The following is a 19,314-nucleotide window of genomic DNA, read 5'->3' as shown; positions in this document are numbered from 1 at the left end:
AATTTTATCGATTTCTCTCTTCGACATTCGTCTGCTATGCTTCCAATTTCTCTCTCTCGTATTTTCAGATTTCTCTTTCTTGAGCTTTCAAGACACCAAGCAATGATTTTGATGTGCTTGGATAGGTGGCTATTTGAGAAATTTGATTTTTAAGTGTTTTGGGTAAAACTAAAACGGTAGAAATGATTACAGATGTTTGAAATAGCTTTTAATTGAATCAATTCGGAACCTAGGCACCAATAAACTCAAAAAATTAAAATTTATAAACCTCGGTTTTCAAAGATTTTTTTTTAATTTTTAGTTGAAATAGGTGTTTTAGATAAAGAAATTTATATTTTGATTTATGAAAATATGTTCGAAACACTTTAATCGGTGCCCAATTGTCAAAAAAAAAAAGAAATGAAGAAAGTTGAGAAGATTTGAAGTCTTGGTTCGTAAGTAATAACAACATTTTAGACATTAAAGTGTAACAAAATGTTTTTGAATATGAAGTGTAATAATAATATTTTTTCAATATGGCATGTAATAACAATATTTTTTTTCAATATGGCGTGTAATAACTTTTTTTAACCATGGCGTGTAATATGTTTGTGTACATGACGTGTAACAATAATATTTTTTTAACATGACGTGTAATAACCTAACCATGACATGTCACATGTTTTTGTACATGGCGTGTCACATGTTTTTGTACATGGCGTGACATTATGTGTTACATGTTTCTGTACATGACATGTCACATGTTTCTGTATATGATGTGTAACAACCTAACCATGGTTTGTTAAATGTTTTTGTACATGGCATGTCACATGTTTCTGTACATGGCGTGTCACATGTTTCTGTATATGGTGTGTAACAACCTAACCATGACGTGTCACATGTTTATACATGGCGTGTAACAACCAAATCATGGCATGTAACATATTTTTGTACATGACGTGTAACATCATAGCGTGTAATTTCATTAAGAGTAATTTTGTCCAACTTGGTTAAAAATAGTTAAAATTATAAAAAAGACTATTTTTAAAAATATCTTATCTTTAAAGGTTATTTTTAAAAATATCCCTAAATTATATTTATATAATTTTCAAGAAAAATATTAACTAAAACATAACCATCATCAACTCTCTTTCCTACTTTTACATTTTTAACAAGTTATTAATTGATGTCATAATTTTAATAGAGTTGATGTGCGTCCTTGCAAACTAAAATGAAGTTCATGAAATTAATATGTTTGCAAAAGAATTATAATATGTTATTATTATGAAATCTTCATTGCATCAAAGTATTATTTTTAAATTGTTCATAGTGGATGTTTTATCAAGATACGATATTCAAAGAAGTTGAGAGATTACCACATATTATGTTTCTTATTTGTGAAGTAGACAAATGATTTGTAAATTTAAAGTATGGAAATACTTAAAACTAACATGTAGATGCTTATTAGAAAAACAAGTTCATTGAACATAGTTGTCCATGAGAAATGCATTTCGTAATTCACTTTAAGTACTTTCGAAATATATTCTCATGTGTTAATCCTGTAATTGATTCTTAAATTTGATATCATCAAATTATTTTATGTTGATATTGTTATACTTTGATATCATCTTACATAGTCTTAGCTAATAATGTAAAACTGGATGAATATTCGATGTAACATGAAAAACATGAAGATAAACGAATGGTCAATAAAAGATACATCATCCTAGTGATTTGAGGAAGATATCTCATCGTTACTTAACATGTATTGACTCATGCAAATTCTTGGTAAAAGTAGAATGAAGATTTGGAATAAAAGTTTTTTGAATTTCGTTAAGAGTCAAGAGCAAGCATTAAGAACTAAAATGATAAAAAAACATTTATATGAAGTAGATATTGAATCATGATCTATGTTTTATCATGATATTGGATGATGAGAAAGGAATTCTCTAAAGACTAAACACTGAAAGTTTAACCATTATGACTCTTTTTTAACATTCAGATAGTCATGACACAATATTAGATGTCAATTTTGATCTATAAATAAAAAAAATCAATTTGGGAATTGAAGATAAATGCAATCATAAAATTAAAAAAAAGGTAAAATAATCAAAATTTTTTAGCTTTTAATCATAATTACACACGAGTCCATTAGTTTTCAAAATAAATACTTCATCCCAAACATGTAAATTAATGACTAAGTATAAAATGTCTAAAATGCTCTTATTACTTTTTCACTCTTTTTCTATCTTTTGGTAAGCCAAAAATGCTCCCTTACTTTGGTCAACCACCCTAAGGGAGCACAAGATTTGAGGAGCACCGATCTAGTGCTCCCTATTGCTTTCTTGGGGAGCACCATGATGGGTGCTCCCTAATGAGCAGCATCCCGGTTGGCGAGAGGGTTTTATTTTTTTGAAAAAATTATGGTTTGGTAATTTTTAAAAGTAATGAAAGGTAAAATTATTTTTTGTAATATTATCACATTATCAAATTAATGAAAATATTAACGATTTATTAACAGTTGAAGCAAAAAAATTCTTTTAAAACGAAATGTTCATTTTGAAAATTGATAGTTCCACATATAATTATGATTAAAGGTTGAGGAGATCTGCATATTTTACTCAAAAAAAGAAAAAACGAGATGAGAAGGTTTTTAACGAGGCTTGACCTCCATGTAGTAGGAATAAATGTGGGAATGGGTTAATTTATGTACTTGGAATGTCCATTGTTTCTCTTACATTGTAACTAAGTTATTGGTGAATGAATGAAATACACCTTCTTCCAAAAAAAAAAATCAAAAACTATATAAAAAGACAGCATTAGACCTAGAAATGATTAGGTTACTACAAGCAAAATCAAACGTTTACATCACACATTAAATCTTAAACTATATATTTATTTACTTAAAATTTAGTACAAAAAATTCTTGAAATTGAAATTAGAAGGAAGAAGAAAGAGTAACAAATAGTGAAAAGGAAATTAAAAAAAAATGAAAATGGGTAATTGGATTCACAAAAAAATGAGAAAAAGAAAATTGTGGACACAAGACCTACACAAACCATACTGCCCATTTGCTACTCCAGAAGTTAGTTTATCCATTCACTCTTTCTGTGGCCATGCAAACCCCCTCACTCTCTCCCTCGCCTATTCTCTCCTCTCGCCATGTCCACAGCTTTCCACCCTAATTACCATTTCATCCCCACCCCTACCCCCGCTCTCCGCGGCAGCCGCCGCCCCCGCAATCTCCCATCGCCACGCCCAATTCTCCTCCGCCCCAACAACCCTCTTTCTCTTGGCTACCGTTTCGCCCGTAAACAATGTAGTAGCAGCAGCATAATCACGTGCAAAGCGACAGAAGTGTCTTCTGTGAGTGAAGAATCAGCGGCGTCGGGCGGTGGTGGTGGTGAGAACTGGGTGCCGGTGGTGCCGCTTGCAGCGCTGCCGAAGGGAGAGCGGCGCGTGATCATTCAAGACGGGGAGACAATACTGTTGCTTTGGTATAAGGATGAGATTTTCGCTATTGAGAATCGTTCGCCTGCTGAAGGAGCTTACACTGAAGGCTTGCTAAACGCCAAGCTCACCCAGGTTCTTTTTTTCTCATTTACTCTGCCATTGCATGCCTCTAAGAACTGGAAGTAAGTTCATTGGAATTGAAGTGTCAGGTTCAGTCGTGTGGAATTCAAGTATTATAAGAGCATTGCACATAACATCTGTGTGAATGGGCAACAGAGATTGGGTTGAAAAGTTAATAGAAAGGGGTGAGATTTAGGGGATTCCAGCACAAGATCTCTACTCATTTTCAGGAGATAGTTAGTGAACAAATTATCTCAAAATTTAAGCTACTAGTAAAGATCCTAACTTTTTATATGTAAGTTCTAACACTACCCTCTGGTGAAGAAGGTCTTTAGGAGAATTGAGAATTGTGTGTCATCAGTTTTATGCTCTGCTATGCAATGCCCATATGTCTTCCACATTGTCTAAATCATTTATAATTGAAGGTAGTTTACAATAAACTCAACAACTTTTGGTATTGAAAGAAAATCTGTTGTCTGGCTGAGACAATCGTTGCTGATATGGCGGACAAAGCCAATCCAAAGTGCATTCCTTTTGTCTCCTGTTGGTGATCACTGAATCACTGGTAGTGGGCTTGATTATTCAGTAAATTGTATTGTCCAGAAGCCAAGACAAGATGAAACACCAAAACTGTCTAGAGGGAAATCTGAGAGGACAGAAGAGGGAGTGGCAATAATGCTTCTCTGTTGCTTGCTTGGACAGAGAAGTGGGAGGATAAAAGTACTTCTCTTTGTACACAGTGTCATCTTTCCAAGTTGGATACATTGTTCTTGGCGAATCAGGTTGGACATTAGAAGAGGAAAATTTGAGACAACATGAGAAGTTATATAATGACAAAGAATTTGAACTTTTTCTTTCGTGCTGTTTCTAAGAACAAGTAGAAAGTTTTAATTTTACCATTCTCTAATTTCCTCCTTCCTGTCTTCCCTAGATCATTTTTTCATCTTCCCTACTTAGCTAAGCAATTTGATGGTGATTATCATCTTGAATTTTGAGGCGTTATACTTGCTTTATGTCTTCATGGATCATGTAAGAATTTATGACAATGATAGGCATTGACCCTGTCCAGGTCTTACAAGAATCCGATTCTTTCATCGGATAGAATACCTGTATTGATGTCAACTTGGACTTTTTATATGGAACCTTTGAGTTGTCAAGCCCCGAAATCATCAACCTATAATATTGCACTTCCAAGGTCTGTCACTTCATATCTGACATGCAAAAATTATCTAATAATCAAATACCTTGCAGGTATTGTTTTATGTGAACGGTTCTGGTTTTTATTTTAATTGCTTTCATTTCATATACACAGTTTTAGCTATTGTAAATACCAATCAGATATTTTTACCTGCTAAGGAACATTAGAAACTTTTATGAATTTGTACATGAGGCTATTGTTCTCTGTAATTTGCAGCCTGCTTCCATTTGTGATATCTAGAATGATGGAAAGCAAAATGTCTAATTATATTATTCGTTTTTCTTACAGGATGGCTGTATAGTTTGTCCAACAACTGATAGCACATTTGATCTTCGGACTGGAGCCATCAAGGAATGGTATCCAAAAAACCCAGTGCTGCGAGTCCTTACACCTGCTTTGAGGACACTGTATATCTACCCTGTAAAAACAGATGAAGAAAATATTTTAATCAGCATGAGGGGCAGTGCAAAAGCTGATGCGGCTGCAGAGATTGTCTTTAGTGGGAGAGCTCAACCTGGTGTAACGGCTACTGATGTCAATGTGGATGAGGTAACTACATTGCTGTTATTTTTCAAAGCAAAAAAACATTCAGATATGGTAGAAGCATGAAATTGACTTGTTAGATATATTTTTGCATATAATATTCTTTAGGTGAGAATGGTAGTTGATGAGAACTCAGAGGGGTTTGGTTTCACGGGAAAGAACGAAATTATAAATGGGAAGGCAGCTATCATCGGTTTCCTGCTGTTGCTGGATTTCGAGCTCCTAACCGGTAAAGGTCTTTTGAAGGGAACTGGCTTCTTGGACTTCATATATGCTGCTTCAAATGCCTTCAACTAGAATTACAAGTACCATTTCATTCACATGAGGTATATCTTCTCGTCCTATTCTCACTACTTTGTCATGTATAATCACTTGAATTCTCTGGATATTTCATGGACTGTTGTATATTTGCCTCGAAATTTGACGACATTGATTGTTGATAATTCCTAATTAATATGTACAACAAAATTCCAATTCCCATGAAGCCAACAGCCTTAAAAGGTTGTGTTTAACTGCATCTTGTGTTATCTGCCTTCTGGTTTATCTGATGTCTATACAATAATAAAGGATTTAGTCCCTGAAGCTACGAATAGATGTTATAAGCTGAGATGCCAACTCATCTCCTTTAATTTTATTTGTTAATGTTTGTTTGATTTCGCAATTCATGCTCGCACTTCTTAACCATGTCGTGTAAATATAAAAGATTAATAATTATACGGGATAAATACGAACACTACACAATTAATTAAACGTGTGAAAATTTTAAATACGAAAATGGATAGGTTTATTAAATATGTAACACAACATGACACACTTCACATGTATATTAAACAAGTTAGTTAAATTTTATATAACACGACATGATTTATAAACAATTTAATTGATTAATATGATTAAATTAAAATATGTACAATTACAAATGAAATGAAGTATAATTTTATTATTTAAATTTAAAATAAATAATTTATAAAAATAATTATAATAAAATAATAGTATACATCAAACATAATAAAATCCACTATCATCATCATAAAAATAATCGTACCTTAAATGAGTTAGGTAGATAAGTTATGTGGATATACACAATTAATTAATGATGTGTTAAACAGTTTCTAAACAAATTAAATTGATTTGACAAATTTAAAATACGTAAATTTTTGACACGAGTAAAATATGAAATACGATTACTTTTAATATAAATCTGATTAATTTCGTATCAACTTATCATATTCGTGACATATATAAAATTATAAGATATATTTGGCAACAAACAGCAATAACACCACCAATGAAAGGGCTGAACAGGAGAATGGCAGCCCATTACATATATATATATATATTTATATATGTGGAAACGACTCCAAACAGTGGAAGCCTTGATGATGACCAGAAATGGTAGGTTGTGTATTCACGTGTATCTGTGAGCGCACACGTTCAAATATGTTGACCAACACTAAACAGGAAAACACGTCCATAGAAGAAAAATACTACAAGCAGAAAGAAGATGAAAACAACACAAACCAGTGGCAGATACTAGCATTAATGAAGCAACAATGACAGTCTTAATGCAAAATTGCCCACTTCAGCCTCAAATCGGTTGGGGGAAACCAACATTGATATGCAAAATTGCCGACTGAAGCCTGAATTGGATTCTCTAATACTGCGTTTGGTTGGAAAAAAGTTTGGCTAAGTTAGTTTCTTTTTCTTTATCCATATATACTATTAGTAATGTTTCTGATTAAGTTTGATATTGCCAGTCAAGTGATACTTTATCCCAGTAAGCAAATCTATTGGTATAGATTAATCTATAGGTTAGATTTACCACTAAACTATATATTCAAAGTGAATGACAATATACATTTTTTCTTCTAATTCTAAGTTTCGTCTTGCTTTTTCTGAATTTGAGGTGTAACCCTCACTACTTCTTCTTATTGTTCATATATGGAAGTCGAGGCAAGAAGTCGGTTAAACAACAAATAAGGCTGGATAATAATTGGTACGCCCCTTGTTAAGAATTTGTGAGAATCCGTTATATTTTATATGTAGAGACTTGAACTTATATTTTGGGTTAACGTGATTAATATCATTAGAATCCTACATCTGTTGGTGTGATCTTAATAATTTTGTGCAACTTCTATTAGGTTTGATTTGGACTTAAAGGCCTCAATGGGAAGAGATTAATATGACACCTTCAATCTTATATTGAGAATTTATGAAGATCCGTTATGGTGTATACATAGAGATTTGTACTTTGATAGTTTTCAGTGGATAAAATTGATAAAAATTTATATGATTTATTTATATATTTTTCATCAAAAGAATCATGCTACCAAATAGGTATTTGGTGCCATTCTTCATATGTAATATTTCAAGATTGGAGAAGCATGATTTCACTTCCAATCCACGCATGACACATGTTGGACAGAAAAACCCATTAATCCCTCTATGAGGAATCTTTGCACGGACTTGACCAGCTCAGGGGTAATTCAAGCAGTCAAGGATTTAGACATAATGAGCAGGTCATCAAGGCTGAGTCAAGCAGTCAGAGCGGTGGAAATATACATATAATAATCCTAACTATCCAAATCAAATCCATCTCAAGTCTTCAACCACATAATAACATCAACAAGTTAGACTCATCTCATGGCGTGGAATTCTTTGCTGGAGAAGCCAAAGTTGAAGACATCTAAGCCCACCGCCATAAACAGAGTCGAGTTACAATCTCTAAAATCTTTCAAATCCAATAGACTTTTGTACATGTCACGAATTTAAATCGGTTTAGATTTATATTAATAGTGTTTTATGTATTAATTATGTTGATATGATTAAGAAGTGAGTAAATCGTGTCTTATTTTAATAGTATTAATTGTGCATTAATCAATCAATTGTGTTAACAGGTTATAAATCGTATGAATTTTAATCGTGTTATATCGTATAAAATTTAATCCGACACGTTTAATAAATATATTAACGGTGCCGTATCGTATTACATGTTTATTAAACGTATTCATATATGTAGTTAAGATCTTGATACGATTAATTAATCGTGTTGTATTCATGTTTACGTATATAATTGTCAATATTTTATGTTTACATGACACGATTAAGATACGATTACACAAGTTCTCAAGTTTAAAGTTCAATGTTCACTTTTTTTCCTTTTAAATTATCCTAAAATTATGCTTTTTTAACAATAAATTTAACTTATATTTTTTGTGATTTCAATTTTTTTCGAATGGTATTTTACGATTTTTTTCTTAACTAGCACTTTATAAATATGTATATTATTTTCGATTATCACTTTGTGAGTAAATTTTGTTCTCATAAGAGATTAAATTGTTAAATTTGTCTCATAAAATTACAAAATATTTTGACGCAATATTTTAAAAAACTCTTGAATTATTCAAAAAAATTTAAATAATTTTTTATTTTTTTATTTTGTTCAATTAAGTATTTATATTTTTTTATTTTTAATTAAATAAATTTTTATAACTAATAATTGAAAAATTTGCTAATGAGATGCTAATTCTACTACGTCAAAATGCTGATCAATTATCATGTTTCAACTTTGGTTAGATTTGTTGACATTAATTGAAAGAAAAAGTGACATACACGAAAGAATCAACTGATCTTTTTCGATGTGATAATTAATTACAATAACAACAACAATAAATTTATTATTATTGATACAATCAAGTAGAGGTGTTCATGAGATGAGTTGGACCAATCTCGTTAAAACCTCTAAAATTTAGACTTGAGCTTGATGGAGCTTCTAAAACGTAAGCTTGAGTTCGAATTAGACTTGGCTTATTTTTTAAAAATAAAAAAGTAAGTAAAATCAAAAGTCTTTTTTATCAAAATAATCTCCCAAGTCCTAAACTATATTTAAACCCAAAATTATCTTTTCTTTTCTTCTTTTAATTTTCCAAAGTCCAAAAGTTCATAACCCTATTAAAATTAATTTTCTTCTTTCTTTTCTTTTCTCTCTCACCCTCTCTTTCCTTTTTCCCTACCGTAAAATCCTTCCAAAATAAGAAACCATGTCAAAAATGACTTCAATTATTGAACAAAGAGCGAGGCAGGGTAAAGAGGGGAGGCTATTCACACACAAAAAAAAACAAAGCCACACTTTTTGCTGCCTTCAATGTTTTCACACATCCAGAATTAGTCTAGTCAACCAACTTAACTCCTCTTGACTCCTTCTTCATACTTTTAAATAAAAAAAACATTTTTTAATTTCTTTGTATATTTATATTTATATTTATATAGTAATTATAATAATTCATAATTAAATAATAACGGTTTAGTAACTTTTTAAAATTAAATTATGTAACTTTTAAAAACTTAATTCAAATTATTAATAATGATTATGATGTAGGAGCGTTTAGGATTGTATTTTATTAAATTTAGTTTTTACTAAGTTTAGTTGATTTAAGATTTATTTTTTTTATTCTATTTAGATTAGTATTTTTTTTATTTTTATTTTAATACTTTTAAAAAGTAATATTTAATTAGAATAACTATATTCTATTTAAGAATAGAATACTTATTTTATTTAAATTTCTTGTTAATTGTATTAAGCAACTAGAAGTAGAGTTTTATTAGGTTATGAGCCTATAATATTATAAATATCTAACACGTGCTTTTTAAGTTAAAAACGTGAGTTTATAATAAATGATATTAGATCCTTTATCGGTAAAAAGCTATTGCAACGAGGACATTGCACAATCACATCAAAAATACAAGGATTGTTTAAAATAAACCATTTATGGATAAAGAGCCATTGCAACAAGGGCATTGTAAAGAGCCATTGCAACCAGGGTATTGCACAATCATATCAAAATTACAAGGATCGTCTGAGATAAACATTTTATGGGTAAAGAGTCATTGCAACAAATGCATTACACAATCACATCAAAGATACAAAAATCTCTCTCCTTTATGGGTAAAAAGCCATTGTAATGAGGGCATTACACAATCACATGAGAGATACGAGAGTTGTTCGAGGTAGACTCGAACCAGTGTAAGGATCCCTCTCCTTTATAAGTAAACAACTATTGCAACAAGGCATTGCATAATCACATCAACGACACAAGGATCCCTCTCCTTATGGGTAAAGAGCCATTACAGCGAGAACATTATACAATCACATTAAAGATACAAAAGTCATTCGAGATAGACCCTAACCAATGTAAGGATCCTTCTTTAAAAAGCCATTGCAACAAGGATGTTGCACTATCATATCAATAAATATATAAATATGGGTTTTCTTCTATCTAACAAATACGTTTTTTGAGTTGAAAACGTGAACTCATAACACCAAACAGATACCATCTTTTTATCAAATTTAAACTTCAATTTCTGATTTTTCTCATAACTTTTCAATTGAGTCCTTAATTAATCCTCTTTGTTAATTTTTACAACAAAATTTAAACCTCAATTTCTGATTTTTCTCATAACTTTTCAATTGAGTCCTTAATTAATCGTTTTTGTTAATTTTAAGTAATATCTCATTTATTTTGCTGACTTGGGAAAAAAAAAGGGAAAAGACATTTCGGGGTAAAGAAAGATTTGCTTGCGTGTTGAACCAAGCTTGGCCTTTGAGGATGTTGAACGTGAAGCTTTGATTTTAGTGCGTCAAACCATCGGAGAAGCAAAAACTACTACAAAATATGACTAGTAATTTTCAACTTCTCTTTGTCTGCAAAAGTTAATTTCAAAGTTGATGTGCTCTTGTATTTGTACAAATGGAACGGATATTGATTTTCTGCTCTTAGGAATGTTAGTGGATGCCTTATGATAGGGTATTTTTTATTATTTAATCTGATTAAATAATATTAGAGTATTTTATAACGGATTCTTGTAAGGCTAGGGTAGTGGTCTTAAAATACCCATGATCTAAATTCGATTATAAATAATATTTTTTAATATTAAATTTAATTTTATGCATATTATTATTTTTTTTAAAATAGTGCAATACTTACTAAAATTCATTAATTGTTATAAATAAGATTTTAAACTTTAATTTATTCTTTTTATTAACTAACTTTCATATATTAATTTAATTTTCATTAATAATATAATTAAAAATAATTTTAAATTTATTTTAATAAGATATTTAACAAATATAAGTATTTAATGGGGGGAGTGTTTTAGATATTAGGATATGGGTGGATGACAATTGAAAATTTTAATTAGGTATTTATTGGGTTCGTGTACCTTATTAAATAATAGGGTTCAAGTTAAAGTAATTAAAAAATAACAAATATCTTAATTACCTGTTGACAGCCCTTTTCATGATTTTTTTTTAAAATTTTTTTCTCAATTAAACCCTTATGGAGAACTTCTGTTCTAATAAGAGATTAGATTGTTAATTTTTTTATTAAAATATTATATTAATTTTAAAAAAATTATAAAATATCGTGTGAAAAGATTAAAATGATGAGAGATGTAAGTGAAATGTACTTAATTATTTATTGTAAGTTTCAAGTGTCACAGGAAGGATGCATTTCTGGTTGTGGTGGGATGAACCTGTCATGTTCCTTGGAAGTAATTCTGCTTGTGCAGGGAACATTGATTGATTGAGTCTTCCCCTTCTGTTTTGTCTGATCCCATTTCAACCATAACGATTTGGTTTCTTTTTATATTAGGCAGGTCAAACAATGAAGGAGTTTCTGCTTCTTGAGTTATACTGTCTTGCACCACTACTGTTGTGCAAGTTAATCTTTATAAACCTTTTGTTCAATGAAGTGGTGGAGGACGATGAAGAAAGGGGCAGGGCTGCATACCACCACAGTCCAGAAAAAATGACAGGTTTTATATTACATGGGAGTTGGGAGTTAGGAGTTTGGTGTTAGGAGTAGGACGACCCATATATATGATTTGTTTATTGTGATTAGACAATTCCCACATGGGATTATTGAAATGATGGCGTCATGTATTATGCAAACTTGCTTAAAAAAGGCTATCCTTTCCTGGACACGTTTATTCTGATGGAAGAGACCCAACAAAGGCAACGCAAGCCACACGACTCTCTCTTATGGGTTTGCCCCGTTTTGCAAATTTCCAGCCCAACTTGCTTCTGGCCAGCACAAAAGGCACCCACCGACCACTCTTCTTTGACCTTGTTTAATCTTTGACTCCCATATACCTGAATGGTTAAGAGTTATCCCTTTTCATTGCCTCTGACTTTCTGTTTCTTCAACCTATATAGCCTCTACTTTCCATCCCCCGTCTTCAACCGTGGCTCCACATTTTGCTCTATTGCTTCTTCTCTCTCTTGTGTTTCGTGTGCTTTGGAAAAAACAATGAGTGCTGCTGCAGTAGAGGAAAGCAGCAGGAAATACAAGGGCGTGCGTCGTCGAAGATGGGGGAAATGGGTGTCCGAAATCCGAGTTCCAGGCACCCAGGAACGCCTCTGGTTAGGCTCTTATTCAACCCCGGAGGGTGCTGCCATTGCACATGACATTGCTCACTATTGTCTGCGTCGACCCTCTTCGTTGAATGGTCTCAACTTTCCTTCCATGGTACCTCCGAACCTCAATGTTAACATGTCTCCCAAGTCTGTACAGAAAGCTGCATCGGATGCCGGCATGGCGGTGGATGCGCAGATGATCGTGATCAGCAATGAAACCAAGGCAAGCGAAAACAGTGGTGTGATCGTGGGGATGGAGACAGAGTCGTGGGAAAACGATAGCAGCGGCTCGTGGGAAGGAAGTGTGGGAAAAGAAGGGGAGGCCTTGAGCATTTCCGTTGAAGATTATCTCTAGACAAGACATGATTAGAAACATGCATGCAGCTTCCATGAATGGTGCAATCATGCAGATAATTGTTTGTACATATTTAGAAATTTAGAATGTGTAACACAATTAAGAACTGCTCAGTTGCTCCTAAAGCAACGGCTACTGCATTTAGTTTTAGACAAGTTTTCTACTGTACTTGGAACTTGAGAGACAAGGCCCACCTTTGAGTGGATTGGGTGACTGGGCGTTGTACCGTTCATTAAACAATATGAAACCGCAATTCATCATTTGACTCTGAAACCTTTGACTAGATACCAATGGACTTGGTAATTTAAGCAGCACCCCTTTTGGCCGACCTGCCTTTTACCAAGATGAATGCCGGTTGGCACGTAGTCAACCAGACTTTGAAGTATTGATGCCTTTATTAGTTTCTGGTTTGAAGTTTTAAACTATTTAAAACATTTAAATAAATTATTATTTTCTTATTATATTTGATCAAGCTTTCTAAATTATTCAAAAGAATAAATTTTCATTTTTTTTATTAATTATGACTAACAGTTATTTAATTATTATTTATTAAAATATTTTTTTATCATTTTATATTTATATATTACCGACACAATAGTTGACATGAAAAATAAAATATAATCATATCATCATATTACAACAGAATGTCATATTATTATGTCACATTAACGTCATGTGATATAAAATGATAAGTAATATTTTAATGAATAACCGTTAGTTAATCATTAATATTAAGAGTTTATGTGTTTAAAATAAAAGTATAAAAATTAGATCTAAGTAAAAAAAAAATTAATTTTAAAATTTTTTAAATAGTTGAAGAATATTTTAAATATTATATGTTATTTCTTTCATCTCTTCATAAATTTAATATAACCTTGAAACAAACCCATAGTAGATTTCATCGAAAAAGGAGCAAGCAGAGAACAAATCATTAAGGTCAACCGAGCTCACGAGCATGGCACGTTCCGGAGAAAATAGTCCAAACCCAAAGTCTATATTTCCTTACTACACAAGTTGCAAATTAGGAACCCCACTTACTTTTCAAATTCAATGTCCCGGAAGGTTGAAAGTCAAAAGTAAACCATATCCATTACCAAGTAGACAACTAAAAAAAGGCGAGAACGAATTTCTAGAAGAAAGAAGGGTTTACTTGGGTTGCTACAACTTGGTGCTCCTGTGACCAAGAAGAGGTTATATATGCAAGGGTCCAGGGAGAAGCTTCCCATCTGAAAGTGGCTTCACATGTACAAACATTGCTGCTTTATGCATTAAAGTATACTTAATTTGAATTGAATGAGGATAAGGAATCAATTATCTATTCTGAAGGGGGCTTAAGAGCTCTATTAGTTTACATTATTCTGCTTGATTACTGGCCAAGTTCCTGAACAGAACACTTATTCTTATCAAACATGTGCCAATAATTCGAAATCCAAAAGTAATGAACAAATTATCCGTACAAACAAAAAGGCAAGAAAGTTCTAAAAGATGCAAGATATGCATGCAGCTACTCCATCTTCTGCTGCGGCTGGGAGAAAGTTATGGGACCAGTAGGAAGCTTCATAGGAGAGGTACTCTCTGATACGTATCTGGCAGCGTCTACGGGTAGCTGTCTCCCAACACCCATCATGGAAGTTCTCCTTGTACCGTGAACTGAGAGGAGAAGTCGAAGCATCCAGTTAAGTACATTGGGTGCAAAGGCCCTATAGAGGAGGAAAGTGTCATGCCAACTGGGGTACTTCACATAAGCATCGCCCCGGCAAGCCCCTGATACGATCAGCCTGGCAAACTCTTCCACTGCCCCAGCACTAACTGCTATCTGAAACAAAGTTATTTATATCACTGCCCAATTTGTAACAATGTCCTACACCTAGACTCACAAGGCAGAGCAGATATATATATCATTCTTATAGATTGTTGTTGGAACTGTAGTTAGGCATCAACTACACAACGATGATTGGCTTCATGAATATCGTTTGGATGTTTTGAATTTTAAGTTCTGAAATAATGGAACAGATAACCTGATACTACAAGTTTCCTTCCAGACAACATTATTCAGAACGTGTTCAGCACTCAGGACAGCGGATTCAAGTATGGCAGTTAATTTAATACTGAGAAGACTCTTATTGTTAATTCATTAGTCTTGGAAAACACCTGGTCAATTGGGCTTAAATTTCTCTACAACCACAAGATTTTCACATGTTCAACTACTCTTTCTCTTTCTCCTTCCCCAAAGTACACTCTACTACACCCCCCATGTTTCTTTTTCTCCTTATGCGTTTCAAACCGAGAAATGCTACGGTTCCCACTCTACTTTTACTAAATTCTACATTGCTGATATCTATTTGAACATTGCCTTCAACACAATGAATTCATCATCACAGTTCAGTCTTGAGTTATGTGTCAATAATCAGCTATGACTTTAGGTGTAAAGAATTATAAGAAAAAAATGTGTTTTTTATTCTTACTTCCAAAGTTGGGGAGACAGAGATTTCAGAATCTTCATGAAGGTCTAGAAATAATGGTATAGGTTTATTCCATTTTAACATTTATTTAGGTATGAGTTCAATGCAAACAGTACAGCAGGAAACTTTGGTATCTATAAGTATGTTACAATTTATGTGAACTTCCGAAATACTCAAGTCGATGTGCAAGAGACCGTGTATGTTTATTGAAGAATAATTCAATCTCGAAAATGAACAGTTTCTTAAAAGATATTGCAGCTATTTGAGACTTACTTCTCGTTTCTCTTTCCACTGCATCTCTGCTCCCTCTTCTAGCATAAACTTTCCTCTTGTCATTTCACCTCCGATCCAACCATGTGTTGCAATTGTTATTCCAACCTCATTATTTACTTCAAATCTGAGAGTCTCGTAGAAATTTACGAGTGCAGCTTTTGCAGCCTAGCACAGTTGGAAGGAAGGAGTTGGAGTGGTACATAAAAACAAACAAATAGTCTACTTTATTGTTTTTATATACTAAGAAAACAATTATTCATGTAAAAATTAAGGAAAAAAGGCAGAGCATGAGGAAAACCATGAATGAATTAGAGTTGAACTAATGCATCAATTACTTGATTTGTCTTCCTGCATAAAACTTAAATAGTTCATGAGAATTGAAATGGCATTGGCATCCAATGAAATGTTCATGCAAATGTATCTGTCCATTGCATTGTCAGCTATAGCATTCTGTATACCAAAGACCATAGCTATGGAAGTTCTGATTACAATTTTCATGAATCTTCCAAGAACTATGGGTCAATATGAATTTGATATCTTGCATCTTATCCAAACAAAATTATTAGAATTTGATATTTGCATCTGAATGCCACAGGAAACAGAATCAACTTGTCCACAAGCTAAAATAATAAGAATGCTGAACTGAACTAAATCTACATATACTCACAGCATACAAACTCATTCTTGGCAATGGTAACCAGTTCTCAACTGATGCATTCATGATGATTCGGCCGTTGCTTTGATGTAGGTGGGGAAGAGCAACAAATGTTGGATAAACATTTCCCCAAAAGTTTATGTCCTGAGAGTTAGTAGATCGATACTAAGGTATTGTATTACTGCTAAGAAATTTAACCAGACCGCGAAATCCGTAACAGTAGTTCAGAAAGAAACTCAAAACCATTGGGGAAAAAAACCATCTCCTCAAGATTATACTCATGTGACCTATGAACCTTACCAACAGATGGGGAAACACCGAGGTGTCTGTAACTTCCTCAAAGTAGAATGTATGTCCCAAACTCACAGCATTCACCAGATGATCCACTGTGAGATTGGATAAGAAGTCAGAAGTAAAACACAAGGAAACTTCTTAATAGCATCAATTTGAACATAAAGAATCTTAAGTTACTATTACATGTGTTCTATAAATCCTGATTTAGATCACAAAACCAAAGGTCCTTTTGAAAAGGGGAAAGATGGGCTTTTATGCAACATATACACATAATGTACAGATATAGGTTCAAAAATAAGAGTATTGAGTATAGAACTTGGCAGCAATTATTTACTAAATTTAAAGAGGATATGAATTTGGCAGAACAGATGGACATTCCTTCACACAAATGGTGAAATTAATTGCCTTTAGCCAGTCATCTAACTCAATGGAAAATGGGACTCACCACGGCCATAGAAGTTTATGGTTTCAGTAACAAATCTCCTACAATCATCTTCCTTCACAACATCTGCAGCAATTATGATGACATTCTTTGCACCGATATGTCTTGCTTTCTCACTGATACCTCGAAGTCGATGTTCTCTCCTTGCAACCAACACAAGGTTCGCCCTCCTCCTCGCATATTCATATGCAATTTGCTGCAGTTAGAAATAACCATTTTTGTAACAAGTTAAGCACTACTCCCATGATTTTGGTCTTGATGATGATAAGGATGAAGTAGGCATAACTTATGGCATAAAACACTAACTATGAATCCAGAAAATTGAGGAATACAAAGCTATAACACTGTTGATGAACTAGCAACAGACTGATAAGGTGACAAAGGAATACATGCACCTAATATTGATGTTAACTTAAAGCTGTAAAAGGCTTGCACCCTGCATTTGGTTCAATAGTTGGTGCATGCTTCCAATGTCCAAAGTAGAAATTAAGGAGAGGTTTAACATATAATTACCTCTCCAATGCCAGAAGATGCACCAGTGATTATAACCACTTTGTCTTGGATACTATTCTCAGTGTACAAGGTGTTGTAAAGCCATTCACATGCACGGACAAAGCACAAGGCTGGCCATGCAAAGAACAGAATCACCATGCTTGCAGGTGGCACCAAAAAATTCAGAAAAGAGTCGATCAAATCCATCATGTTCACCACTCCACGAGTACCAATGTTGAATGTATACGACTTAATTGGAAAGAAAGATTGGTAACTGAAGAAGAAATGAAAAGCAATGATGAGTGATAAGATGAACACCGCAACTTTCACATGCAGTAAGCGTTGAGAAAACACGTGTTGTGTACGTGACATGGGTGACTTGCTACTGGTGTGACAAATGGAAGGGAGTTTTGGATTGTTGTTGTTGCATTACATTCAGCAAAACCGAGGCTGCTTTTGTTCTTTTGTGGTAACAAAACCCACTCGTGAATCTTTGGGTATTTGGAGAATTCCATAGAAGCAAAACACAGGGGACCAAGCTGCCAAAAAACAGGCAGCACCGTATATAAGGATCCAGCAAAACCACCTCCATAAATGCACTCCTCTAAAATCATACACATGAACATGATTGCTAGGTTTAAACCGTTATGAGTTGTCAACTTTTTGCAATGCTAGTTCTTATTGATATTTCTTGCTATTGAAGCAAGTTCTTGTTGATGATTTTTTCAAATGATTATCACTTCTAAGGATCATTTAGCATATATGATAATGGGTGATATAAGTGATGGAGTGGTGTCATCTCTTAAATCCTTCAAAAGACAGTTGAAAAGTAAGGGTTGTAGTTACTTTCTTGGCAATTTTGTATATGATAGGACAATACGACATGAATATAATACGGATTCAAGTAGATTTGAGTTTAAGTAAATTATATTTTATATATTAATTATGCTAATGCGGTTAAACTATGAAAAAATCGTATCTTAATCGTGTCGAACCTACTTAACTCATTTAAGACTCTTCTGAAACATAATTAGTTAATCGTGTTATCAAGCACTCCTATAACCCGTAACTTTTTTATTATTCATTTATTTAGTGGTGTTCATGTATCGTATAGATACATTTTATAAACAGCTATAATTTGATTCCTATAAATACTGATAGTTTTAAAATGATTAAGATTTATTGATATTAAATTTTATTATATTTGATAAATATTATAATATTTATAATTTTTTATTATAAATTTGAATAATATAATTATATTTAATTATAAATATTTTAATTTAATCATTTTTATCATGTTAATTATATCAATTGTATTAATCATGTAAACAAGTTGTATTTATTTTAATTGTGTTAATTATATCGCGTGTATAAAATTTACCTTGATACATTTAATAAATATATTAACCTTGTCAAGTTATACACATTTATTAAACGTATTTATGTATATAGATATTTAAAATCCTAACACAAATAAATATAAATATAATACAATTAATTAATCGTATTATGTTTATGTTTACCCATACAACTATTAATATCTTATATTTACACTATGATTCGAAGACATCAAATCTATTTATTATTCTTTATCAGCTCCAAAACATAGGTCATATAATTATAATTCCATT

At 32.6% G+C, this 19,314-nt stretch overlaps 3 protein-coding genes across 6 annotated transcripts; 2 read left to right on the top strand and 1 right to left on the bottom strand.

Annotated features, from left to right (window-relative positions):
• On the top strand, positions 3,063 to 7,693 carry LOC18592861. Of its 4 annotated transcripts, none has more exons than XR_001929140.1 (5): positions 3,063 to 3,564; positions 5,039 to 5,299; positions 5,402 to 5,619; positions 7,247 to 7,289; positions 7,435 to 7,639. XR_001929140.1 is itself a non-coding variant. In XM_007019784.2 (4 exons), exons 1-3 carry the CDS (start codon positions 3,142 to 3,144, stop codon positions 5,588 to 5,590), a joined length of 873 nt encoding a protein of 290 aa, XP_007019846.2. In that variant the 5' UTR covers positions 3,063 to 3,141; the 3' UTR covers positions 5,591 to 5,619; positions 7,435 to 7,693. The 4 variants fall into 4 exon arrangements, 2 of the variants coding, with proteins under 2 accessions (XP_007019846.2, XP_017981855.1); XR_001929139.1 differs by having other exon boundaries at positions 7,242 to 7,289; XM_007019784.2 differs by lacking the exon at positions 7,247 to 7,289 and having other exon boundaries at positions 7,435 to 7,693.
• On the top strand, positions 12,507 to 13,327 carry LOC18592860 (ethylene-responsive transcription factor ERF020). The gene has a single exon (XM_007019782.2). It carries the CDS (start codon positions 12,601 to 12,603, stop codon positions 13,060 to 13,062), a length of 462 nt encoding a protein of 153 aa, XP_007019844.2. The 5' UTR covers positions 12,507 to 12,600; the 3' UTR covers positions 13,063 to 13,327.
• On the bottom strand, positions 14,444 to 17,985 carry LOC18592859 (11-beta-hydroxysteroid dehydrogenase-like 5). Its single transcript, XM_018125640.1, has 6 exons — positions 17,702 to 17,985; positions 17,192 to 17,384; positions 16,753 to 16,838; positions 16,465 to 16,596; positions 15,798 to 15,962; positions 14,444 to 14,878 (listed from the first exon to the last, which is right to left on the bottom strand). The coding sequence occupies exons 1-6, from the start codon at positions 17,888 to 17,890 to the stop codon at positions 14,567 to 14,569; spliced, it is 1,077 nt and encodes a 358-aa protein (XP_017981129.1). The 5' UTR covers positions 17,891 to 17,985; the 3' UTR covers positions 14,444 to 14,566.

The sequence above is a fragment of the Theobroma cacao genome, chromosome 8 (genome assembly GCF_000208745.1).
Source record: "Theobroma cacao cultivar B97-61/B2 chromosome 8, Criollo_cocoa_genome_V2, whole genome shotgun sequence".
In the NCBI taxonomy this organism is placed as follows: domain Eukaryota; kingdom Viridiplantae; phylum Streptophyta; class Magnoliopsida; order Malvales; family Malvaceae; genus Theobroma; species Theobroma cacao.
Note: the sequence above shows the minus strand (reverse complement) of the source record. Positions and strands in the feature narration are given on the sequence as shown.